Source organism: Coptis chinensis, unplaced genomic scaffold (assembly GCF_015680905.1).
Source record: "Coptis chinensis isolate HL-2020 unplaced genomic scaffold, ASM1568090v1 utg1407_pilon_pilon, whole genome shotgun sequence".
NCBI classification, from domain to species: domain Eukaryota; kingdom Viridiplantae; phylum Streptophyta; class Magnoliopsida; order Ranunculales; family Ranunculaceae; genus Coptis; species Coptis chinensis.
The window spans coordinates 58,506-86,017 of NW_028238103.1; the positions used below are offsets into that span (position 1 = coordinate 58,506).

At 38.2% G+C, this 27,512-nt stretch overlaps 1 protein-coding gene across 6 annotated transcripts; it reads right to left on the reverse strand.

Annotated features, from left to right (window-relative positions):
* LOC147473999 (uncharacterized) lies at positions 1-27,512 on the reverse strand. Of its 6 annotated transcripts, XR_015210182.1 has the most exons (10): positions 26,730-27,511; positions 26,491-26,641; positions 26,256-26,406; positions 26,029-26,154; positions 25,869-25,949; positions 12,272-12,339; positions 2,961-3,055; positions 1,152-1,185; positions 928-1,050; positions 1-351 (listed from the first exon to the last, which is right to left on the reverse strand). XR_015210182.1 is itself a non-coding variant. In XM_086586779.1 (9 exons), exons 1-9 carry the CDS (start codon positions 26,967-26,969, stop codon positions 280-282), a joined length of 996 nt encoding a protein of 331 aa, XP_086442905.1. In that variant the 5' UTR covers positions 26,970-27,508; the 3' UTR covers positions 1-279. The 6 variants fall into 6 exon arrangements, 3 of the variants coding, with proteins under 3 accessions (XP_086442905.1, XP_086442903.1, XP_086442904.1); XM_086586779.1 differs by lacking the exon at positions 1,152-1,185 and having other exon boundaries at positions 26,256-26,295; positions 26,730-27,508; XM_086586777.1 differs by lacking the exon at positions 1,152-1,185 and having other exon boundaries at positions 26,730-27,508.

Genomic DNA, 27,512 nt, shown 5'->3' on the forward strand with positions numbered 1-27,512 from the left:
TTTATTAGACAAATAAAATGATTTATTCAAAAAGCACCGTCAAACTACATAAACAGTGCCTATTCTCTCACACTGCTCAGTGGGAGAGGTAATAAAGAAATAAATGGCCATTTCTTTAGAACAGCATATTGGAACAAAAAAATTCCATAAACATAACCAATCTGCTCAATTGAACCATGCACAAATGACCTATAGAAGATCCACAAGTAACAGCCGATGCGTTCATAATGTATGTCAACGGACTGGTCAACTTCGATTAGTACCAGATGCCTCTGAAAGTTAATCCCCTGACACATATGTCCTACCCTCATAATACCGCCTTTCGCTTTCAGCTTTCTTCTCATTACGTTTCTGGTGGAAAGTTAAAAACAAATTTCATTCAACCAGCAGTTACAATAAGAAACTATACTTCAAATAATGACTACAAATCAAAGTGAATCATCAGTTCACTGAAAACAGGTGTCTTAGCTGAATTGGCTGTTGAGACTACTTCATATCCCAATAGTTTATTCTGGGACATCTAACAATGTGTTGAGATTATTAACACCACATCGGGAGTCTAAAGTCTGGCCAATCAATATACAAATCCTAGGGCCCCTCTACTTCTCACCAATTGGTTTAGGGTTATGGTATTAGAGCGGCCTGCTTCTCTAACCCAAAAGACCCATGCCACCAATTTAAAAAAAGTGTCCACGTGTTCGCTTAAAAAATACACATGTGAGGGGGGGTATTGAGATTATTAATTAATCCCACATCGGGAGTCTAAAGTCCAGCCACATCGTGTTGAGATTATACATATCCTGGGGGCGATCCAACTGTCACCAATTGCTTTTAAGTTGGATGCCCAAATGCAATAATCATGAATATATCGTGAATATATAGCAGCATAATGACAAAGCCAAAACAAAGAAACTAAAATAAAATAACCTGAAAAGCTTCCTGATTTGATACGATTCTTTTAATTATTGTGGTAGTAGTAATATCAAAGGGGCTCTCTAATCGGCGATAGATACCCATACTTATTGGAACAACATATGGATTGCTTTCCCCCTGAAACATGAACAAACCAGATCTCAGAGATCAGCACAATAATTCAAGTCAATATATTAAAATTAATATAATCTGAAAATCGTTGTTCTCTGCAACCGTACCATGGACAACCAGTTAGATGTTAAATGTTGTAATCTGCAATCATCATATTTCACACAAGTTAAAAGTTATACAAGATGCCCCTACTGACATATAACTCTCTTGTGTCACGGCAAAAGAGGACAAAACAGAGCACCGTACAGTTGCATAAAACCAAGCAATGAGTTTATGTTCTACCCACATTTCAACCTCTCTTTTTTATCAATCAAGTGGACAATGATATTAGCATAGTGTAAGCCGTCTGAGATTACCTACGGGTACAGCGACAAAGTAGAAAAAGAAAACAACACTACATCCACTATAGGCCTATAACAAAAAGTCCCAAACTCAATGACCCAGTCTAGCTACAAAATCATCAAAAGGATCACCCTTAAACTCCAGATGTGTCTTGACCAAAGATACAGGAGATTCAATGACTGAAATGACCTTCTGGAGATCTGTAGTTGTACCCTGACGAAAGTAAATGGGAGCAAACTACAACCCTCCTGCCATTAGATTAAAAAGGACATGTATGACATTGAGTAAAAACATCCACCACACAACTGGATGACAACAAAGGTAACCTAGACTCCAAACCTAATAAAGACCATAGCTGTGGAGGAAACAGGCAGCACAATAGGACCAACACCGCTTCTTATTATTAAAAATATTCAATTTTTCTTTTAATTAATATAATTAATAAATGAAAAAAGTCGATCTGTACCTAACAAAGCTTTTTACAATTTTGAATATTTTCTCCATTTACTATTAATTTTATTTTTGTAAAAACTAAGTTTTTTTGCGCCATACAGACTAAAGCTCGAGCCAATTTTGTGCCATGTGGCCGTGACAAGCTTTGTCTCATCCGGTTTGAGCAAGGATCCTAAAACATGGCAGCCAATGTGCCATGTGACTGTGACAACCTTGGTCTTATCCGGTTTGAGCGAAGGATCCTATCGTCAGAACAGGGAAAAAGGAGGGGGCGTCTTTGGAATTAATAAATGCTTCAAACAATTAAGGAATTCATGATTGCACGAGGAAAAAATTTGAGACCATTTTTTTCAACTTAGAGGTAATATATTCACCAGTACTCCCCCTCCTACTTTTTTTTTTTTTCTCAGTAAAAGTGATATTCCATTAATAAAAGAAAAGTATGCTGAGAAGGCCTACATTACAAGAGAACAACCGAAAAATAAATATTTACAAGCGATGAAACAAAACATAAGAAGAAAAAAAAAAAAAAAACCCTGACATGCACCGTCACCCCATGTCTAAAAACATAAGACGATCCCCCTCCTACTTTGCTAACGTCACCCACTCACCCCTCCTAATATACACTAAAACATTTGATGAAATTAAGTGAGGTGGGTTTGTTTGCAAAATTCTTTGCCAGCTCAAGGAAGAAACAAACTCATCGAGATATTGAGAAAATTTACCTGCGCAACTTTACTTTCTCCTAAATATTCGTAATACAAAAGGACATTATGCTGGAGCTTCATCATTGCTTGAAATTATAATCATGATATCAAATATAATATTATGTGCACAACATTCACTAAAATGGGCTAGTAAGCCATTTACTAACAAAGACTCATCAGAGAAGAATACAATCAAGAACTGAATATTCGTATTCCAGAAGGACATTATGATGGAGTTTGATAATTGCTTTTGAAATTATAATCATGATATCATGTATAATATTCAGTGTACAACATTCACTAAAATGGGCTAGTAAACCTCTTACTAACAAGGGCTCGCCAAAGAATACAATCAAGAACTGAATATAAATGTTGAAGAGCATAATCTATAAACTGAAATGAAAAAGAACTTACCATGTCTTTTGAAACTTCCCAAGGAGCGCCAATAATGACCTCATCGACGTATCGACAAGCCAAAACGCTCAAGCTTATCGGCTCCTCTGTTAGAGCTGTGTTAGCATAGCCAAAAAGTGCAAACATATTAAACTCAGTGGAATTTTCTTAAGCCCGCGTACCCCCATAAATAAACAGTAAGGAGAAACTTATAAAAAGAAGTGAGAGCCTAGTATGACTATATTATACAGGATTCATGTTAAAAGCAACTAACTCATGAAATGCAGGTAAAATAACACTAAATATATTGCTTTCAAGAAACCTTTTGTTTCACAAAACTGAAAAAATAACAAAAGATAGAGAAATTCAATTACTAGTTTAAAAAGTGTATCAAGTACGTACTTCCGTATATCATATACTACTGGGAACCCTTGGCTACAACACTCGTGACATAACGGCAATTTTACTAGCCCATTCAAGACATTACAGTAGCCGGCATCACACCGTGGTGCATCCAGGAAAACTTGTAGCACAACAACGCGCCTTCAACACGCCTCGACGTGCCCTCAAGGCATTTGCCTTTGGCGCAATTCTGCACAGCCATGAAGGCATGAAGCACTGTCAGAGATTATATTATTATGAAGCCCTAGGGGCAGTTTAGTACTTTAATCTGTTTTCACATTATATTAATATAGGAGGAGGTCCAGTATCTCTCTCTTTCTCACTTCTCACATTTCTGCTCTTCTCCATCTCCTTCTCTTCATGTTGTTCTCCATACCATATGTTGATCATATACTCGTCTTTTGTCCAATTGTGGCTAGCATTTGGGATATCTTCCTTTCTTCCTTCAGTATGCCTCGACCCCCGAACATTGGAAAAACGTTGGGTAACAACACCCTCATCATCCATCCTCTCTCTACCAAGGATCGGTGCTTTGCAGACTCCTTCCCCATGTATCTTTCTATCTATGTTACATGGACATGCCATATTTTGAAAAAAAAATATGTGTCGGATAGGTATCCATGTGTCCGTGTCGGACACATATCGGACACATTTTGTATGTGATTTACCTCAATATTTGATATTTTGCTGGGTCAGACACTTTGTACCCATGTCGGACATGGCTACACCTATCTGTGTATGTAACTTAGCTTTCTATACATTAGGTTTACAAATTCAATCATTTTCCTCTAATTGCCGAATTTGTTGGATTTTCCGTATATGTGTCCATCACCGCCTCATTTGATAGCGTTATAAGAATATAAATTGTGACCAAAACGCCTCATGTACCCTCTTGCACCTCTTACACATATTAAAGCACACTCTTTTGCCTCTTTTGTGTTTTGCCTTTCAAGTGATATTTATTTAGAAACCATGTCGTGCAATCTAAAACCAACATCAACCATTAATGACTGGATCCAGAAATCTTGCCCTCCTGAGCCGTGTGATAGCCGTTAACAAAGATTCAGTTTTTTCTTCTAAAAATAATAATTCAAATAATAATTTGTTATATGGAAAAATTTATAATTACAGTATATGATATAACACCATAGTTGGTAATATTAACAGATTCAAATTGAAGTTGATTTCATATACAGAACTATTTAGTTCAAACAAACAGTTACAAGTCACACCCCCAAAGAAGAGCAACACGTAAATGACAAAGCAAACGCTATGCCTTGGAACAACCGAAATGGGGTTGTAACTTTGGCATGACTACACTTGTCTCCTTGAGATTCTTAATGTGATACTGTAATATTGGCATGACCATGCATATACTCTTGCAGTTTGTGATGTGGTTCTCTCAGTCACATTACCTAACAAATAAAAGTTATTACTTTGCCATAAAAAAAAGTTAACAACGTGTCATGACAACTATATATTCATGTCAGAGGGGTCAAAGGATCGAAGTTCTGAGATACAAGAGCAAGACGATTATTTGCAATAGCTAATGCACTAAGTAGTTATTTGAGCTGCTTAGGTAGCCATGAAATTACCATAGAAGTATGTGTGTGTCAAAGAGACAGAAGACTGATAGGAATCTCAATGGCAAGATGATATAAGATTCCTTAACCAGGGGCAGTCAAGACTACCCTCAGTCTTAGTCTTAATCTTAATAAAGTACTAAACCAAAATTAATTAGCGGAAGAGGGAAACATTAATAACAAAAAATCCAACCTGAGTACACGTGATAGATGCTCCCATGTTGAAAGCACTCACCATGAGCTCATAAACTACCCTTGCCAAGGTAAGGCCGTTAGATACAAATATATATACGCTACTATTAGATTGATCGTATCTCACAGCACTCATTCAGAAGAACCTATGAGTGTAAAAGAAATAAGAACAATACCATTTCTATCAAGTAAATTATATCTCAACCCTCACTCAAGTCAGCAGAAGCCTAAAACCTCAAACCTCAACAATGAGATTATATCACCTCATGGCCTCACAACTAAGTAATTGTCTCGTTAGGGGGAAATTAGGCGAGGACTCTAGGAGCATCACTCACTTTAAGGACTTGAGACTTTGAGATTTTACTTGCAATTGGGATACAATATCTTGTAATTTGTAATTTGCTTTGACGGATTTTGTGACAAGCTATTAGTGAAAAGCTTTAACAAAGGATTGTTTTTATATGGGGACTCACTCTCTTTAAATAAAGACTAAACACATACTATCACTCTTACCTACTCTATGCAGGAATAAAATCCTATATAATAGAACAGTACTACTTATATTTCTCTACTCCCTTGAAGACGTAATATGCACAGTGTAAATTTTAGGCTTGCAATTACATTGACTAACCCCAACAAAATACATAGATACCATCCCGCCCTTACGCAAAATCACAAATACAATGATAATTTTAACAGGTGCAAGCATCCTCCTCGAACAAGCACCCACAACAACAACATCAACAAACAGTAACAAAGGCTCTAGGTTCGTAAACCTCTGTAGCTCCAACCTTAGTCACCAAATCGTTGAGCGGGAGAGGGAGAGGGAGCGGGAGCGCCTATGAATATTATATATAATATAATTTTACTTCGGGATAAAAACAATAATTTGAAATCAAAAACAAAAGATCTTATACCACATTAAGATTGATTGCTGTTAAGATTATTTGAATAAGCTACCTCAATCATGATGCATCAATAGATACAACGAAAATGCATTAAGTAGGCAAGCAATAGTTAAACACTCAAACTCCAAACCCTATACCACTTTTATACCCCACTTTTAGATACATTTAAAACCAATATTTCGTTTTCCTAAGCCACTCATCTCAAAATTCTCTTTTTACGGTAACTCTTTTCTCTTCTTCTTCAATTTACTGCTGCCAAGAATCTCTCCCTAAAGTAGGCCATCTCCACCCAACCCTTTTTGGTTTCAAAGGAGTGTTTGAATATGGCAGTTCAAGAGCAAAATCAATTTTGGCCTGTTAAGAGTGATTGATGAATTTTCAAACACCCTACCACAAATTGAGGCAATTCTGATGGGGAATCACTTTGTGAGTGTTTGAATTTTCATTTGTGAGAGAATTTTGACTACGAATTGAACTACAAAAACTCAGAGCGCAGTTTAATAGCGATTTTGCCAAAAAAGCGCCAAAGCGCGATTTGAGAGCGGTGAGGTATACCCACGGTTTGTGTGACTAAGGCTCCAACAAGGCTCGGCTCGAGGCACATAGGTCTCGGAAGCTCCAATAGCAAATGCTCTTCGCTTAGAAGAGAGCTTGTCCAACAAGACGAACAAAGGCTGGGATGGATCCAAATTGCTAGACGCACAAGAATCAAATTTGATAACATGGGAAGTACAGATGATGAACCGACTAAAAAGGAAACATCTTCAACTTACTATTAATAGACAAGTACTTATAATCCAACTTCCAACTGGTTGTCTACAACTTCTGAACAAGAAAATGTGGGTTGCCTCTATCAATACTTCCTACACTTCCCTTCAAATATACCCACAGGCCTACATAGTAAGGAACTTCTCATAACATCAGCAGCAAAAATAAAGACGGCACTAAAGAAGACATACCTCAACAAGAGGTAGAGATAGTAAAAGTTGGTAAAACACCTTATTACTCGGCACCACTGCGGCATAAAAGGGAATCAAACCCTGCTGTCACTGACAGCAGCATATATATAAGTAGGGCCGGCTCACCCTATAGGCAGTGGTGAGGGCCTCACCTTAAGGGGGCCTCATAATTTTGTAGGCCTATATTTGGTTGGGTATTTTTCTTTTTCTTTTTTGTTTCCCCGCTTCAAAAGCCCACTAAGAACATGTTTTATTGAGGCCCAAACTGTTTTCTTAACCTTCATTTATATCGACAACAGCTAAATAATGGCAAGTTATACATTAACTAAACACTTAATTAACTCATTAACTACAACTCTTCGTTTACCACTACTAACCCTCTATTTATCTCCACACTCCCCTTCGTTATTCTCTAGAAACTACTCTTGGCTCTAGCTTCCTTGTCTTCTCTCTTCAATCACTCTATCTTTCCATCTTTGTTCTCTTCTCATACAACAACCCAAAAAAAAAAAAAATGTATGTGCATTTGTCCTCTCTCTGAAAAACAACGCAAGAATTTTTTTAAACTGATTTTGTGAATCCAATCATCCTTTCAGAGGCTGCAAGACATTAGAGGTAACTTTCACTCATAGAATGGGCCTCGGTACCTACCCAAAAAAAAAATGGGCCTCGGTCATACTTTCGCCTAGGGCCACATACTGTCTTGAGACAGCCCTGTATATAAGCTCCCCAAGAAAAAAGCTAAACCAAAAAACTGGTGAAACACAAGCACAACATCAAAAGGAGACAAACACTGAGAAAATTGAACCATCAATCAATGGAATTGCTTACAAGTATACCCAAGCAATAGACTTATATTGCAGCCATCAACAACCAAAAAAACTTTCCACGCCATCAACTACCATCTCTAAGCATCAAACAACAACACACAAATAGCCTCAAGCATACTTGCCTTGGACGCAAAATGGGCCACTAGCTAGGTTACATGGACACGCCATATTTTGAAAAAAATCCGTGTCGGATACGTATCCATGTGTCCGTGTCGGACACATATTGCATGTAATTTACCTCGAATTTTGATATTTTGCCGTGTCCGACAATTCGTATCTGTGTCCGATACGGCGTGTCAATGTAACCTAGGCCACTAGTATCATGCACTACTAAACAAGCCCAATAACATCACTTACTCTGGCATAACAATCTTACTCAATTTAAGGAACCACACATGATGCATAGAGAACAGTGGAGATAAGGCTTGATTAAAGCCAGGTATATCTGACATGGCGGTAGCTCTAACTCAATAGTCCAATAGCGCACAAAGGTACATGTCATCAAAGCTGCAACTCACGTGTCAACAAAGCTCACACACACACACACACAAGAATCAATAACAATAGACAAACTCAGTACTGTGGTATAAAGAGCAGTGAAATTTCCCATAATTTGGTGAAATAATCCGGCGAAATAAGTCGATTCAATGCCTGGGAATAGGAACTCATTTTACCGGGAAAAAATCAAGATAATTTCTAAAAAAATCGATTTTTACTTAATTTACCATAAAATTTTGGTTATTAATAGGATTATAGAAGCTCTACACAACTGACTACAGAATAGAAATTGCATCATTATTTTCTCTCTTCCACCTCCAGATGATTGTTACTACAACACTAAGTTTATAGTTGAAAGCTTCTAACACAGGTAGTCTCCTTCCTCCTCAGTCTGCACAAATCCCCATACCTCTGCTCTAGTGTTTATCTAGAGGATTGCTCCTTTCCACCAATCTCTACTCTTTCCTCTTCAATTCTCTTATTTACCCTTTATTCTCACCAAAAAACATTTCAGTAATACCTCATCTTCTCCAATTTAATACATCATAAATCATCCATTATTCCAACCCATCGCTAACTGCTTTTGGGTTCTCTTTCAATCTAGCAAGTTAACACATCTTCTTTATCTTATATTAATTTGGGTCCTTTTTTTTTTTTTGTAATCTAGTAATTTGGGTGTTGGTTTTGGTGAAATTGTTTTTAATAAACCTAATCGTTTTTTGTATATCAATTCTTTTTAATGTGCATAAACTCATAGTCATAAACAGATGAATTACTAAAGTCCGGTACAACATTTAGAAAACTCACCCTTTACCCCTTACAGCATACCTCATCTTACCGTCAATACTTATCGTAATATCACGATATATATGACAATTTGCCAGCATTTCAATCATTCCAAAACTCATCTTATCAGCCCTAGATGAATAATATATACCAAAAATATTGCAAATTTGTACTATGCTCAGCACCAATTAGTTCTTCTTTTATTTCTTAAACCCATGTGTGTGGTCCACTATAGCTGAGACTTTAGAGCCCCATGTGTGTTGTCCATTTGGAGTCTAAAGTCATAAAACCAACTAAATAGCAAGGAACAGGTTGCACAATATGTATTCTCACAAGCAAATTGGATCGCACATTCTATCTGATGCATAATAACAAGCCAATAGCAAGCGTGCTTCACATGGGTGCACAACAATAAAACCATTTAATGTTGTACCACACAAGGTCGAAAATATCAGTGATATATCGGAAATACCGGCGATATACATCAGGATTTTGGGTACACAATATTGAAATGTGCGATATATCGGCGCAAAATATTGAAGGTTTTTCAAGGTGATATATATCGTTTGACTTTTTTACGATTTGACCGATATTTCCGATATATATTGTTATATATCTGCGATATTCTCGATATATGTTGATATATAGCAAAATTTTGACTTGTTCACCAAAAAGATAAATATCTTCAATAAATCGATATATACCGATATATATATATATATATATATATATATATATATATATATATATATATATATATATATCGGAATTTGGGGTTTAGGGTTTAGGTATCACATACGGGAACCTCAAGATTGAAGCAACGACCAATATGAGTATATTCATCTTTTTTAATGTAACAATGCCTTCGGCCCACAAAAAAAGGACTCGTCTATCTACTAGCACCAAAACTTAACTGAAAAAGAAATCAGTTAATCGTCGAAACTTGTGATGCCTTTAGGTCTGAATCCTAAAGGTCCAATAGCAAGTAAAAAGCTTTGTTAACATCAGGAACTCACTCTCCTTAAATAAAGACTAAACACATACCATCACTCCTACCTACTATAATTTTTAACTTGGATAAATAATACAAATGACTCTCCATATAAAAGGAGATGAACACTTAAACACTTCTCTTCTAACCTATGTGGGACTAACCCAACACACTAACAGAACATATATCTCAACACTCCCCCTCAAGCTGAAATATACTGACTGTATATTTCAGGCTTGCAATTACAATGTCAACCCTAACGAAATACATTGATAAGACTCCCCCTTAAGCAAATACAAAGACAATAGATAGATAATGTCTACATCTCCATGCTCCAGCCGGAAGACACCCATGAATGAGCTGGTAAGAACAACAATAATGACTCCACTCGGAAACTCCAAAAACAAACTCAGCAACTCCAACAATAAATGCTCATTGACTAGAGATAGCTTGAGAACCAAGGCAATGCTCAAAGGAAAAGCTTGACCAACACAATGAAAAATGGTTGAGCTGTATCTAATCCACACAATCATAGCTCCAAAGGGGTGAAGTATCCAATCAATCAAATATTAACCAAGGGGAAGAATTAAACACAATAGCTTCCACTACTCCCCCTTACTAAACAAAACTTTCCCACACCATCAAATACCATCTCCAAGCTTCAAGCAACAGCGACAACAAACCACAAGCTCTAACATCCAACAACACACAAATAGCCTCAAGCACACCTCGGGAACACAATGGGCCACTAGTATCACGTAGTCACGTACTAGGGCAAACACAGCAAGGCCGAAAGCATCACTTATTACGGCACAAAAATGTTCCTCAATTTGAAGAACCACAAATGGTGCATAGAGAACGTGGTGGATACGATGCGTGCTAAGAAGAAGTGCAAACATGCTAGAAGATTCAACTAATCATGAATACAAATCACTTCGAATCAGTAGCGTCGGGGTTGTGCAGTAGAAAATCAATACTGGGAGTGCATCGACGAAGACAAAACCAACTCAAATAACCAAGAACCAACAAACAGAAATTCAGCATGACCTCTAAAAGAACGTTTTCTCCATCGAGACAGCCATTGGATCTCCATACACCAAAGCTGAGGAAAATATCCACCGACTGTTGCTGCCTAAATTCGTTATTTAGGACCAAATAATGGATCAACGCAACTCCAATGAACATTCACCATGTCCAGTCAAAGGAACTCGATGCAACAATTCTTCGCAAACGTATTCACTCCAATCCACACTTAAATTTGAAACTAGATTCATAAACCAATACAGAGTTCGTGCATTGGCAACGCAAAGGTTACTCCATAGAAACAGACTTGATTCATTCAATACACCTTGTAAAAAATGACCTGAATCTTCAAACGTTTTTCAGCAAAAAATTAACCCAACAAACAACTAAGAGTAACTAACAATCAGACTTGAGTAAAGCCAACGAGAATCAGGACTAATCAAATCCACAACAGAGGAACCCACGATCAAAATTTTCCTTGTTGTCGAATTAAAAGAACCAAAACTGGAACCATACTCTAGCATGAACAGTAACGTGAAGAGTTACTCGAATAGTAACGCTAAAGGCAATGCTAAAAGAAAATTAATTCTGAAGAACAAGACTTTGGTGAACAGTAATGCTAACAAACAATTTTTCCATGGACAGGTATGCCGATGAACAGTATCTTTGAATACCCTGGCCTTTGAAGACAGAGATATAAAACCCGAACCAAAATACTATCCAGAAGCACCAATTAAAGACAAACGAAATTTCAAGAAGCATTAACACCAAAACCAGAAGAGAAAAGAACAATTAAACTCACTGAAAAAAAACTGATCTTGGCCGGAGCTCCGGAAAACGTGAAGCCCCAGGTCTGAATCCTAGAGCTCTGATACCATATAAAAGTCTAAATACTTAATATATTTTTAACTTGGATAAATAATACAAAGGACTCCATATAAGAGAGGACACTTAAACACTTCTCTTCTAACCTATGAGGGACTAAAATCCCATACGGTAGAACACTACAACTTATAATTCTCTACACTATTCTTAGCAACTTGCTAAGAGCAAGCTATACAGTTTTACCATAAATGAAATATAACTTTTACAATTCAAAAAAAAGATAGAAAAGAAACAAGTAAAGAAACTTTTATGGATTAAAGATAAAAATTTGTTACCTGACAGTTTGATCAGTGTGGATCCCAACAAGCAGAAAATCACCAAGATCTCGAGCAAGCCTAAGTACCTATGAATCAAAGTCATAAAAAACAAAGACAACAGTGTTAAGGTAAACAACAATAGGCCATGACCCCCATACACCTAGTAACATACCCACCAAATAATTATGTTTAAGAGAAAATGATTTTGATATGGGTAAGAGATATACATGAAGCAAAACATGTCATCATAAAACACAATCACAGTACCAACTTTGATACACAAAAATACTTAAAGAGTTGGGATCAACAAGAAAAAGAAGAAGTCGGTAGAAGATTATGCTCACTTGTTTGTATTCCGTTGGTGTTTGGGGCCCCCCTTCTGGAGGCCCAATATAGGTCCGGACCAATAACAACAGACATGGGATCCGGACTGACACAAACATAATGGGCTCCTGCCCAGTTACGGGATATTAGGCTATGGCCCAACAGACTTGGTGCACTACTTGAATTCAAAATTCGGACAGCTGCTTGCTCCAGAAGTGAAAGGATCATACAGCTCTCAATCAACCAAGGCAGATTAGGCAACCAAGGCCAATCACAGATCTACGAATATCTCAATCAGATGAGATATTCCTTCTCTCTCTACTAAGGGATTCAGGTCCCCTACTATGATTGGTACGTAGGCAGCCCATCTGGGGTCCAGTCTAATCCCTCTCCCAAAACCAATTACATTTCACATTTGCAAGCGTTTGAGGTGAAGTCGTCAAATTCTACCCAAACAGTCAGGCATTTGTATTCTGTTTTATCCCTATCATAAACTTTCCCTCAATTCTAGAAAGGATGCAGCTATGACAGTTGATTTTCAAAATAGGCATTGTGAGAAAGTCAGGAATTCCTATTCTGTTTTATCCATGTCTTACACTAATCTTTCTTTCGATTCTAAAAAGGTTACAGCAATGACAAATTGCCAATTGATTTTCAAAATAGGCATTTTGAGAAATCCTTTGTTCAAAGGGGGGGAATAAGCTCGCTTGGTGATTCCATGTTATACTACAGAGTGACAAGCCACAATGTGACACAGTATCACAAACCACCAGTCAATCTTCTCCCTACTTAGCCAACCAAAGGCCCGAGCCCAAAGCTTGGCAATACCATGGGTTTGGGTTTTGTCAAAAGGCCACGACACAAGTAAGAGGTGGATATTACAATTTATCCAGGATCCAAAACTGCTCCTATCTAATGTTGGACTAAACCTCCATAGGCATCACATCTAGGGTTGGCAATGGGTCGGGTAAGAACCGATACCCGATCCGGTCCGAACCAATAAAAGCAGGTCTGAGACAGGTAGTTAGCATATTGGACCGGTTCTGGGTCTTGAAAATCAGAACCGGACTCTTATTGGATTGGTTCTGGATTAAGTATGTACCGAACCGTTATGGGCATGATCCGATTAAAATTTTTAGTCTTATTCTTCATAATTTTCCTCCACCATATATTTCTATTACCTTATGCAATATTGCAATATTTAAAGTTCCAAAATAAGATATGTCAAATACATATGTAATATTACGATATTTTTTTACATAATTAAAATATGGTTTCTATCTAAAGAAAAATTCCCCTTTACAAATTTGGATTTCAAATCATTCATTATGCCTTTTAGATTTGTGTACCTTGTTTTTGTGTTTAGCAAAAAAAATTATTTAATATTTATATAACGAAAATTATGATCTAATTATAAAAAAAAACTCGATTCATCGGGTTGAAATTGAGCTTATTGGTTCGGAACGGATCGGATCCGGAATCAAAAAAATGTTTTCGGTTCGGTTCTGGTTCTGTAACTCAAATATCCATTCGGGTTGGGTCCGGTTCTGGGTCTATATTGTTGAAAAGCGGATCGGTTTTGGATTTGCATATATCCGGACCGATCCAACCCATTGCCAGCCCTAATCACATCCCACCACCATAGGGCGAGCTATTTTGGACTCTCATACCAAATTTGCAACGACACACCACATACTACCTGTCAATATTGTCCCCACTTAGCACCCGAAGGGACAAGCACAAAGCGCTTGGCCTGTTCATCAGTGCAGGTGTTTTCTCAAACGCTTTGACAACCTTAAATTGTCTATACAGCTCAAAACAAACAGAACATGAGAAGGCCCAAGAAGGCTTACTAAACATATGGAATACTAAATACCATTATAACTAAAAGAAAAAATGCTACTAGAAGGGGTTATAAGATCGAATTTTTACTTGAGCCCTCTCAAAATTGATGATTCTTATTCCCTTTCTCTCCTTTGCTCTCTCTGTTCTTCCGAGTCGTTCACTTGCTCATCCTCTTCAACTCTTATGCTTTTTTTGAGAAGTAATTTTGTTTGTTTTAATATTTGAGTTATGGTTAATGTGAGGTTAGATTACTTTCGTCGCACTTTTTATAAGTATTCAAAGTTTGATTTCTTCATTTCTTGTACTTGTGGGTGTGGTTTGACTATATACAATACATATGTATCATACCAAGAAAAAACCACCTAACTTACTTCGCCTTCTCCCTCCCACCACCCACCACCACCTCATCCCCAATGGTCCACTCAAATTTCATGTATGAGTGGACAATTTTCCAAGACACCCCCAATGGTTCACTCATCCCACTAATCCCTCCATTCATCCCTCACTTCATCCTTCAAAAATGAGCAAGTGTTTCTCATCCCTCATTTCATCCCTCAAAAATGAGCAAATCTTTGAATTCTTATTGTGTTGCTTGTTATTTTTATTGTGTTGCTCATTTTAAGCCACAATGTGACCGTACGCATTGTGATTAGTAGTAAGTGAACAAAATATACATTATTCACGATATTGCTATTGGGCACATATGTTTTCAATATATGGTTAGGCGTTTGGTGCATGGCGAACAAAATTGAGGAAGACCAAAACATACCATAGGGAGTTGATTTGTTTTGACTCATTTCAATTCCTAAAATCATGGACAGCAACCTTTGTGGCACACTAAAATTTGAGTGTACCATTGGGGCTCTTATTAGAGAACCATCAGTAAACAATTTTATCTCTTACTCATTTTGCTTTTAGGTTACTTTCAACTACTTACTCTCCCAAGATTTTAAACCCTCTCGTGGCTAAAGAATGTGTATGCTAATAGTTCGGCTTCATCGTCTAATTATTGCATTGGGACTTTTGCACCCTAATGCTCATTGCTCAAAGGTAGGCGCATGCTGCAAAACTATATCGTTTTACTCATCTAAAAACAAGGGAAACAAAAATTGAAAATTGAAAATTCATAAATTCATAAATTATTTGAAAATTTTCACCTGATCGAAATGTGAACAATTTGATTAACTCTTAAAAATATAAGTTGAATTGCATCAACGATAATAGATCTGTTGCCTTTATTCTTAAATTGCTTGAATCCTTTTAATAAAAAAATAATAGTGAGTAATTCATGTTTCAATCCAAAAATCCAACAATATGCTTCAGAATAAATCCAAAAAACTTTAAATCAAGGTTTGAGTAAATCAGCAAACATCATGATGCATGGGCATGGAATTAATAGTATTTGGTTTAGTTGGTTTCTATTTTTATTTGTTATGTTAGTAGTAGTTTCCTATTATGACTATAATTAGAATTAGAAGTAAGATTTTATTATATGAAGGCATTTAGGCCTTCATTGTGAGGTCGGTTGTTTTTGGATTGTTTAATTACGAGATTGAATTAAGAAAATTTGTTTTCCCTTTGAAACCCTAGTTTTTTTGTGTTTATCAATTTTATTCATTGGTGTTATTAATTCGAAGTTGCTTCCACCTTCGTATACATCAAATTGGTATCAGATTTTTAGGTTTTTCCTGGTTTGCTCGTCATGGACACTCAACACTCAATGAAGAGGACGTGGACGACCACTAGCAGTAAATACACGACTACACCGTGTAGAAGAAGAACTACAAGATAGCAAGATGGAATTGCGAGAGATTAAGGAGATGTTGTCGAAACTCTCATACCAAACTGTTGAAGAGTAACTCATGCCAAGGGAAGAAGACAATGCCCCTAGTGATCACAGTTTGCATAGTTCCAATTCCGATATCGAAGTACGCGACCCTCCAGCACCTCACCGTAGTAGCCACGCACCTTCTAGGCCACATTCACCAACAAACTCTCGCAAGACAGAGATGTGTATTGCACAATGGGTGGTTGCTGCCGACCCCCACAATCACAGCTTATCACACTCACCGTCTCCAGTTCGTCCATTGCGAACTCCAGACCCTAGTGATTTTGGAGAAGAACGCGGAACTCTCCACCACCAAGTTAAGAATTTGGATCCTCCAAATCAAGTTGGCAACCACCACCATCAGAGAAATCAAAGAGGTCGACAAGGCGATCAGCAAGCTTACCACACAGATCGAGTATTTGCTCCCCTAGCAGTTCGTCTTCCACAACCAGTTCGTCAGGGAAGAAGACCTCTTCCTTCTATTTTTGATTGTGCCATTGAAACCCCACACTGGGCTTCTACTGACCAAGCCCAATATGCTACTAGCACTGGACCAGGACTAGGTTCTAATTATGTTGCACCTAATTTCCAACTGTGGGCTTATGCAGACCAAGCCCAAGGCCGAGAACAACATGCTTTCAGGCCCAATCCTAATGGTCACGCCCATCAGAATTTTAGACGCCACCAAGGTGCTCCCATAGCCCGTGGTCGACAAGCTTCACCCCTAAGTTCTCCACGACGAAATCGCCGACAGCCACGCCGGTTAGCACCAGCTTTTGATCCTCCAAACCCTTCAGATTCTCTATCTAGTCCTTCTCCACCAAGGCGCAATAACCACAATGGTCGCAATCAAAGGCGTGGGCATCAACAACATGTGCACCATAATGCAGGTAATTTTGATATTAATCGTTTATTGCGCATTTTAGAGAAGAATCAGATAGGTGATATTAAATTAAACATGCCTAAATTTGATGGAAAATTACATCCTGATGCTTTTGTTGACTGGTTAAATAAAATTGGAAAGGTTTTTTACTATAAAATTTGGAGGATCCTAAGTTTGTTAAATTGGTGGCAACTAAATTAACTAGTTATGCACTTGTTTGGTGGGATGAGCTACAATTGACACGTGCTAAGTTGGGTTACAGTAAAATTACCACTTGGGATAAGATGCGCTGAGAGCTGAAAAGGGAATTTATACCTCATGATTATGAGAGGGATTTATTTATGCGCCTCCAAAATTTAAAACAAAAGCTTAAGAGTGTGACCGAGTATACCGAGGTATTTCTTTTATTGGCCATCAGGGCTGATTTATCTGAGACTATGGAACAGAAGGTAGGAAGATATTTGAATGGTTTGAACCAGTCAATACAGAAAGATTTGGCATTTAAAGATATTTTTTATATGTTTGACACTATCAAATATGCTCTTAAGGCTGAAGAACTGCATAAAACATCTCTGTCTATTGCTATACCACCTCCAGATATTGTTTCCAGAAGGGCTCCTGATGCTACATGTTTTGAGTGTGGCAGAGTTGGACATAAGAAAAGTGATTGTCCACAGTTAAAGAAAGTGGCATTACTCCATGATGATCATAGTGTGACTCAGCTTGTTGTTGTTACACCTCCTGATTCTGGTGTTCTTGCTTTGATGATCCGTCGATCCTTGGTTACATCTTCTACTGAAAAACCTTTTTGGTGTAGTTTTGCCATTTTTGAAACTCGTTGTATTGCAGGAGGCAAACTTTGCAATGTCATTATTGATAGTGGTTCTAGTGATAATCTTGTCTCGCAAGAAATGGTTGATACTTGATAAGCTCCAATTGAAGACTGAACTGCTTCCAGAACCATACAAAATACAAGGCTTGAGCAAGAGTAGTGCAATTGAGGTTACTCGTCGTTGCTTGGTTTCTTTCTCCATTGGCTCCATGTACAAAGATGCAGTTTGGTGCACTGTGATTCCTATGACTACTGTTTGCCATATATTATTGGGGCGACCATGGCAACATGACCGAGACACAACTTATGATGGCACTGCCAGTACCTATTCTTTCATTTTTCAAGGCCAACAGATTGTATTGACTCCACTTCCTCCTACATCTACTGTTCAAGGACTGCCACAACATTCTGTCTTTTCTTCTTCTTAAACTCAAGGACGAGTTTGATTTTAAGTCGGGGAGTCTGATGCATGGGCATGGAATTAATAGTATTTGGTTTAGGTAATTTTTATTTTTATTTGTTATGTTAGTAGTAGTTTCCTATTAGAATTAGAAGTAGGATTTTATTATATGAAGGCATTTAGGCATCTAGGCCTTCATTGTGAGGTCGGTTATTTTTTGATTGTTTAATTAAGAGATTGAATTAAGAAAATTTGTTTTCCCTTTGAAACCCTAGTTTTTTTGTGTTTATCAATTTTATTCATTGGTGTTATTAATTCGAAGTTATTTCCGCCTTCGTATACATCACATCAGCTTCCTCCTTCAAATATGAATAACATATAGAGAATTTTAAGTGGATGAATCTCAACTTCACATTCGACATATAGATTCCATGTACATACTTAAATTTCATATTCCAATTGAGATGGACCCTTTTCCTTTAAGTAAATATGTTTCCTCGCATTCAAGTGTTGGGATTTTGACAAATTGCATGTCAAGGTGTTGTGCTAATATCTTAATCGAACTTTTACGAGATTAATATAGGAAATTGGCTATCATGTCAAAAATGGAGGTGGAAATTACAAAGACCTTCTGTTTAATACAAAGAAAAATCAAATTGAAGAAAGGAATCAAATTTTTGATGGAAATGAATGAGTTTAATAAGAACATATATTCCACAACTTTCAACACAAAAACTCAGGCATCTTAATAAGAAAATATAGAAATATTTCTCAAAGAACAAGATATAATGGAAGCGGCAAAAGGATCAAGCTCAAAAGGAATACCTCCACATGCCCTGCGTGAAAAAGATCAAAAGCACCATCTATACAAACTATACGAGCATGTGGTCCTGGGCCCTGCAATAATGACCGCAAACAACTTCTTATTTTTTAAAATTCTGCAAACACAAATTAATTTGGAAGACAAGGCGATATTGACAATTACATATTCTTAATAAATGTATAAGCTACCATCACTCGTAAAATGACTAGGCGGATCAAATTTGGAAAGATGAATTTCATCAAATTTGATCGATAGAAGTAGGGTATATTATGCAAATCAATAAAGGGAATAATATAGATTTGTTGATGCGAGGGATCTGATAGATTATCATGTGCACAAAGACATGCATAATGCTGACTAGAGTTTATCTTTTATTCTACTTCTATTTTAAATCCTTAGTTAATTAGAATTAGACTAGCTTCTATTTTAGTTTCCCAAGTTCTATTATGATTAGGATTTGTTAACTAGTTCTCTATATAGCGGATGTAAACCTTAAGATTTTTGAGGACTTGATTATTATTATTGAATTAAAAGAATTCGTTTTTATTCATTAAACCCTAGTTTTGGGTATTTTTATATATTGTGTATCTATTGTTCTTGCTTCCGCGACAAAGATACATCAAATTGGTATCAGATTTTTAGGTTTTTTCCTAGTTTGCTCGTCATGGCCACTCAACGAAGAGGACGGGACGACCACCGCCGATGAATACAAGATTGGTTCGTGTTGAGAAAGAATTGCAAGCAAATTCGATTGATTTATGCGACATAAAAGAGATTTTGATGAAGCTCGTGCGACTTTCAACCCAAACACACCATTGGCGCCAGGATGCCGGGCGATTGGGTGGACGATGACCCCAAGATTCCCACCACTGGTTACGAAGTTGAGTTAGTTGCAGCCCAAAATACTCAATCGAATCGACGCCAGCTTATGCACCCTCGCGAAAACTTCTCCACATCCATCTTCCATTGAAAGCGATAAAGAATCGCTTGTAGCTTCAAGCACTAAATCACCATCTTCTCAATTCGCCGATTGGGGACGACCTATTGTTGATGGAAGTGGTCCGATTTTGAATCCCAATCGATCGGGTCGATTTCCTCGTCGTTGATTTGGCCTTCCCGAAGTCAAGATCGCAGACGAATCACATAATTCGAGTTCCCCATGTTGATCAAACTTTTCAGCTTAAAGATTTTGCTACCGAAATTTATTATGATCACGGATCTCGATGCAAATCGCGATAAGCCATCGTCAACATCCGTCCGGGGCCTTGGCGTGGTCAAAGGCATATTGATGCTTACATTTACTCCGGTCATCTTCTCAAAGAGAATTTTCGATCGGCCAAAGAGGCGATCCTATTTGCCTAATTCACGGGCGGGCAAACTAATGCTCCTTGGGCTTCTAATAATGCAGCCCATGGAAGACCTCATGATACTTTCGGGGCTACAAATTATATTCCAATCCAACATAATACTAGGCCTGCCCGCAAAGAACGGCTGTTATTGCTGGCGACTAGGGTGCACCCCATTCCCGACCCGTTGTTGATTCGTCACCCCGCCCCGACCGATACCACGTCGGTTAGCACCGACTTTTGATCCTCGGACCCTTCCGTGATTCTCCATCTAGTCCTTCTCCACCAAGGCTAATAACCACAATAAGCGCAATCAAAGGCATGGGCATTAACAAAATGTGCACCATAATACGGGTAATTTTGATATTAATCGTTTATTGCATTTTTGAGAAGAATCGATAGGTGATATTAAATTAGGCGTGCACGAATTTAATGGAAAATTGCGGACCGATGCTTTTGTGAATTTGGTTAAATAAGATTGAAAAAGTTTTTGATTATAAAAATTTTGAGGATCCTAAGTGTGTTAAATTAGTTCGCGACTAAATTAACGGGTTATGCACTTGTTTGGTGGGATGAACTTCAATTGACTCGTGCTAAATTGGGTTACAATAAGATTACTACATGGGATAAGATACGTAGAGAGTTGAAAAAGAATTTATTCCTCATGACTATGAAAGGGATTTATTCATGCGCCTCCAAAACTTGAAACAACGGCTTCAAAGTGTGGCTGGGTATACTGAGGAGTTTCTTTTGTTGTGCACACGGGCTGATTTATCTGAATCCGTTGATCAAAAAATTGGGTGTTATTTGAATGGGTTGCGAAAACCACTTCGAGAGGCATTAGCTTTCAAAGATGTTTATGATATGTCCGATGCTTTATTAAATATGCTCTCAAAGTCGAAGATGCGCTTCGCTTCATCCCTTCACTCTTTGCTAGTGCCACTTCTACCCATGTTCCTTCTTCATCCAAACCTCCTCCTACCCGAGTGGGTCCAATCACATGCTATGAGTGTAAGGAAATTGGACATGTTAAGTAGTGGATCGTCCTAAACGCAAGCGTGGGTTTAACACGGGATGAAGAAAATCTCAACCATCAGGAAGAAGACGCCACCGAGATTGATGACTTTTTAACTTATGCAGATTCGGTTGTCCCCAATTGATTGTTTCGTCGTTTCTTTAATTACTCCGGTTGTTAAGCATGATCCTACGTCATGGCTTCGTCATAATATCTTCCGTACTTTCATTTGCGACTTGAATGGCATGTTATGTAATGTTATCATTGGCCGGTTCAAAGATGATAATATTGTTTATAAAGAAATGGTGGACAAGTTGAAACTTCGAGGATGAGCCACATCCACGAACCTTACACTATTTCTTGGTTACGGGATGGTGCCACGGTCCAAGGTTTCGCCGTTGTCTAGTTTCGTTCTCCATTGGTCCTAAATACAAGGATGATGTTTGGTGTTGGCGATGCCACTTGTTACTTGGTCGCCCCCGGCAAGTATGATCTCCTTGTTATTCCAACGGGCGGAGAACACTTATACTTTCACTTCTAGTGGCGAGAAAATTGTTTCGGCACCCGACTCCATTTAAGCCCCGCTACCGATACGCCCACCGGTGCTGAAACGGGTTTTCTAGCGGGACGGACGTCATTGCGGTATGTTTCTTGCTCTTCTTGCGTCATTTCTTGCAAACCCTACTACTATACCCACGTGTTACAAACCAATGCTAGATTCATATTCGATGTTTGTCGCGAGCACGCTAATGGAGGATTGCCCCCCTTTACGAGATATCCAACATGCTATTGATCTTATTCCTCGAGCTCCCTCCCTAACTTACCACATTATCGCATGGCTCCTTCCGAACAACCCGAGTTCTGAGAGGCAAGTTCTTGAAGTTATTAGCTAAAGGGATTTGTTAGAGAGTGTATGTCCCCTTGTGTTGTGCCAGCTTTACTTACTCCTAAGAAATATGGGAGTTGGAGGATGTGTGTTGATAGCAGGGCTATTAACAAAATCCCTGTGAAATATCGTTTTCCCATTCCACGCCTTGAGGATATGCTTGATTCATTGCATGGTGCTAAGGTGTTTTCCAAGCTTGATTTGCGATTTGGATTTCATCACATTCGTTTCGCCTTGGAGATGAATGGAAAACGCCTTTAAAACAAAAGCGGTTTATATGAGTGGTTGGTCATGCCCTTTGGTCTTTCTAATGCTCCTTCTACCTTCACGCGTCTTATATTTTCGGGTTTGAAGCCTTATCCGGAATAAATTTTGTGTTGTCTACTTTGATGATATTTTGATTTCTGATTCTTCCCGAAGTCCGAACATATCAAGCATATTGAGATTCTTTTTGGGTGTTTTCGTCTTGAGAAGTTTTATTTACAACTCAAGAAATGTTCTTTCATGGTTGACTCGTGGTATTTTTGGGTTTCGTGGTTTTACGCGATGGTATTCGTGTTGATGATTCCAAAGTCGGGCTATTATTGAGTGGCATGTTCTTCTACGGTGACTTCGGGCTCGTAGTTTTCATGGTTTAGCTTCTTTCTATAGAAGGTTCATTCATAATTTCAGCAGTATTATGGCTTCTTTAACTGCTTTGACATGTGAGAAAGCTTTCAAATGGACTCTTGAAGCTAATGAGGCATTTGACTTGATTAAGAAGAAGATGACTTCTGCTCCTGTTCTAGTTTTGCCAGATTTCACTCACCTCTTTGAGGTAACATGTGATGCTTGTAAGCACGGCATTGGTGCTGCTTTTTTGAGCCAAAATGGCAAGCCGGTTGCTTCTATAGTGAGAAACTTTCGGTGCTAAATTGAATTATTCTACATATGACTTGGAGTACTATGCAGTTGTCCAAGCTGTACGACATTGGCATCATTATCTTATTCATCGTGAATTCCTCATAAAGTCTGACCATGAAGCTCTTCGTTATCTTAATACTCGGAAGGATGTAAGTACTTTCGACATATCAAGTGGAACTCTTTCTTTGCGAAATATACTTTCCACTTACGGTTTAATTTGGAAAAGGATAATCGAAGTTCTTGATGCTTTGAGTCGTCGTCGCGATCTCTTGGTTACTCTCCATACCTCTTTGTTTGGTTTTGATGAGTTTACGCGACTTATATGCTCGGGATGCCTATTTTGGTCCTATTCATGAAATTCGTTTGGTACATCATGGTGTATCGGTGAATTTTTTTCTCCATGATGGTTTCATATTTCGGGGTTCACGGCTTTGTATTCCGTTTCTTCCCTCCGTGATCAGATTATGATTGAAATGCATCTTTGGGGGTTGAGTGGTCACTTTGGGATCATAAAGACCATTGCCTCTATCGAGGAGAAGTACTTTTGGCCTACTATCGTAGAGATATTAATCGGTTTATTGGCGATGTTACGTGTGGGGCATAAATAAAAGGTAAGCACACTAATGCTTTGGTTTGTATACTCCACTTCCGATTCCCCGACAAACCTTGGGTTGATGTCTCCATGGATTTTGTGTTGGGTTTACCACGCTCTACACACGGAAAGGATTCTATTTTTGTGGTTGTGGATCGTTTCTCAAAGATGGCTCATTTCATTCCTCGCACTTCGCATTTCGGATCTTTGCCCACGGTTGCACATTTATACTCCGTGAGATTGTTCGTTTGCATGGTTTACCTCAAGACTATCACTTACGCCGAGAGATGTCAAATTTACTAGCTATTTTTGGAAAACATTATGGAAGCTTTTTAAGAGTAGGCTCAATTTTCTCTGACTTTCCACCCACGACCGATGGGCGGGCGACCGAGGTTGTAAATCGTAGTTTGGGTGACCTATCGAGGTGTTTGATTGATGATAATCCCAAATCTTGGGAGTTTGTTCTAACACAAGCGAGTTTGCTTATAATAACTCTGTCAACCGTTCTGAGGCCTTTCTCCTTTCATGATTGAATGGAATAACTCCTCTTAATGTTCTTGATCTTGCTCTTATTCCATCGACCGTCCCGTTTGTGCATCTGCAGAGGAATTTGCTTCCGGATTCACCTTATTCATGAGGATGTCAAGAAGCGTTTGGAGAAATCTTATGCCATGTACAAGACTATGCAGACAAACACAAGCGCTTAGTGACTTTCGAGGTTGGTGATTTGGTGATGGTTTATTTGAGAAAAGAACGTCGGCCTACATCTCACAAGTTAATGATGCGACGATTTGGCCCATTTCCCATTATTGCCCGTCATGGAGAAAATGCTTATGAATTGGACCTCCCCCGAGATCGCGTATCTCGCGACTCATAATGTAGCGAGATCTCACTCCTTTTGTTGGCAATAGTATTCCACCTATTCCCCACGTAGATCATAGTGTTGTTCGCCATCGCTTCTGGTCGGATTGAAACCGCTGTCATTGATGTTTCTACTACTACGACTTCGTGGTACTTATGATCGTTATTTGGTGAAGTGGGTGACCGTCCATTCTCGGAAAATTCATGGATTTCGATGCTACATTTCAACTCATGGATCCTACTTTCTACCGAAATACAAGGACTTAATCTCGAGGGCGAGCTCTTCTTAAGTGGGGGATTGATGTGAGGGCCTTGATAGATTATCATGTGCACAAAGACATGCATAATGCTACTGACTAGAGTTTATCTTTTTATTCTACTTCTATTTTAAATCCTTAGTTAATTAGAATTAGACTAGCTTCTATTTTAGTTTCCCAAGTTCTATTATGATTAGGATTTGTTAACTAGTTCTCTATATATAGCGGATGTAAACCTTAAGATTTTCGGACTTGATTATTATTATTGAATTAAGAGAATTCGTTTTTATTCATTAAACCCTAGTTTTGGGTATTTTTATACATTGTGTATCTATTGTTCTTGCTTCCGCGACAAAGATACATCATTTGTAGGATGAGATGTCCTACAGAAGTAGGAAATAAAAGTAAAACAACGTCATCTTCACCAAAAACCAGTTCTTAATTTGTCGTTCGAGTTCACTGTTGAGTTACGGTGTGTACAAGACCATGGTTACACAGATCCATCTCCCATCCCTTTGAGTGTTTGCTCTCACATGTGATTTTGTCCGTCAGGTGGAACTTCAATTTTTTCTTAGGCCCTTTTCTCTTCTCTTAGTCCCATTGCTCTTTCTTATCTTTTATTTTAATTTTCATTCTTTAACGACTACATGTATACTTTACCACCTAAAACACATGAAAAGAGAGACAGAGAGAGAGAGAGAGAGAGAGAGAGAGCAGGGGTTGAATGGAAGAAAAAAAAAAAAAAAAAAAAAGGAAAATAGTATCTACAGTAAACTCTGAACATTATAATATTTAGAACATTGAGAGTGCATATGCTTACCTGATTTTGATTTCCTGTATATGTTTATCCGATATAGAATACAGCATTCTATAGTTCTTCAAATCAAACACCTTGTACACACTAGATCATAAAACAGAAGTTTCAGATTACATAAACGAAGATGTGGAGAATTTACACAACGACAAAAGTTGCAGTATACCTGTCTTGTGCAGAATATGTGACGACCTTCGTGTTCACGTCATCAAATTCAACAAAACCAGGCCACTTGAGTGACTCTGATTCAAAGAGAGGAAAAGCTGCATCAGGTTGACCTCTTCGTATGTACCTGAACAAGTTGAACAGATTAACATTCAGCAAAAAAGTTAGAGTAAAAACATAGAGTGAGAGTGTGAATCTAGAAGCAAGGAAGAAAAGGGAGCCACGCACTCAGTCCTTGTAGTTCTGCATTTCAAAGAGCTGAAATTATCTGAAGCATAAACAGAAACAGTGATAAGTGAATCATTGTTCTTATTATAGAATAAGCTACGAATGACTTCATCAGAGCTCACATTCAGAAAGCATATCCTCTTATTTGTCTCTTCAAAATGAAGTAATCTAGACAATATAAGTGATTGTGAAGAGGTTGCAACTTGTAGTATGACAAGAAAATATGTGAGCTGACCTCTACTAAATGCTGCACAAACACCAGATTGTGCAAGAGCAAATATCAAGTCGTGGGCAGCAACAATCTCAACAATTTTGGATCTCTTCTTTAGGAAATGAAGTGTTGGGGAGGAATAGTGTTCATGAGGATCTTGAGTGTCGTACTCTTCCTGAACAAAGAAAGGGATTGTCAATTATAATATAACTTTGTCATAGGGAAAAAGAATATAGTTTTAAAATAAAAATAAATAGAGGGACCTGCAAGCGAATATTGCGGAAACGCTCGAGAGAGTTGGTCATACTAAAAGAGCGGCCTCTCCTGGAGCAAATCTCGCGACGCTGAATCTTGGTGACGCTGTTGTTCGCAAACACTCCCCTCCGACTTTGACTAATATCACTCCTCCGTTTCTTACTGCCTCCTCCTGCTAATACGCGACGAGCTGAGCATGGACGAGGGCTTGCGGATATCTTATTATTCCTCCCACCACTGCTCTCCATCCCAACTTATTATTATTCCGAGACTGGGATTTTATAATGATTCATTCAACACTTTAGATCCTCCAAAAATTCTTCCTCTCCAGCATACAACTGAATAATTAAAAATTCAATATGAGGAGGAAAACAGAGAAAGCCACTTCACTCACGAGTCAGTTTGACTTGGTACATTGCATAGACTGATAGGACGGAATTGATTGAGATTTTCTAGGCCCTGGATCTTGGGGATGAGGGTTATGTTAGTATGGTTAAGCTCCCTAAGTAAGTGGTCAGAATTCATAAAACTCTTCACCATGTGTAGGAGGTTCAAGTGGATGATGCCGTCCCAGTATTTTTGGTAGAACAGGGGAGTAAAACCATCCGGTCCAGAGGCTTTGTGTGGGTCCATCGAGAATAAGGCATCTCGAATCTCTTCAATAGTGACTTCTCGAGTAGCGTCATAGTTATCTTCCTCGGAGATGAGCAGCTCGATGATGTGCAGCTCCTTATATCAGGTTTTGATGAGGTAAAAGTGTTTTTGAAATGCTCCACAATGGTGTGTGTCCT

Coding starts and splice junctions, on each gene's coding strand:
- LOC147473999 (XM_086586777.1), bottom strand. CDS start 26,969: ATGGAGAGCAGTGGTGGGAGGAATAATAAGATATCCGCAAGCCCTCGT. Junction 25,950..26,028: donor ACATATTCTGCACAAGACAG/GTATACTGCAAC, acceptor TTTATGATCTAG/TGTGTACAAGGTGTTTGATT. Junction 1,051..2,960: donor GGGAAGTTTCAAAAGACATG/GTAAGTTCTTTT, acceptor TTCATGTTTCAG/GGGGAAAGCAATCCATATGT.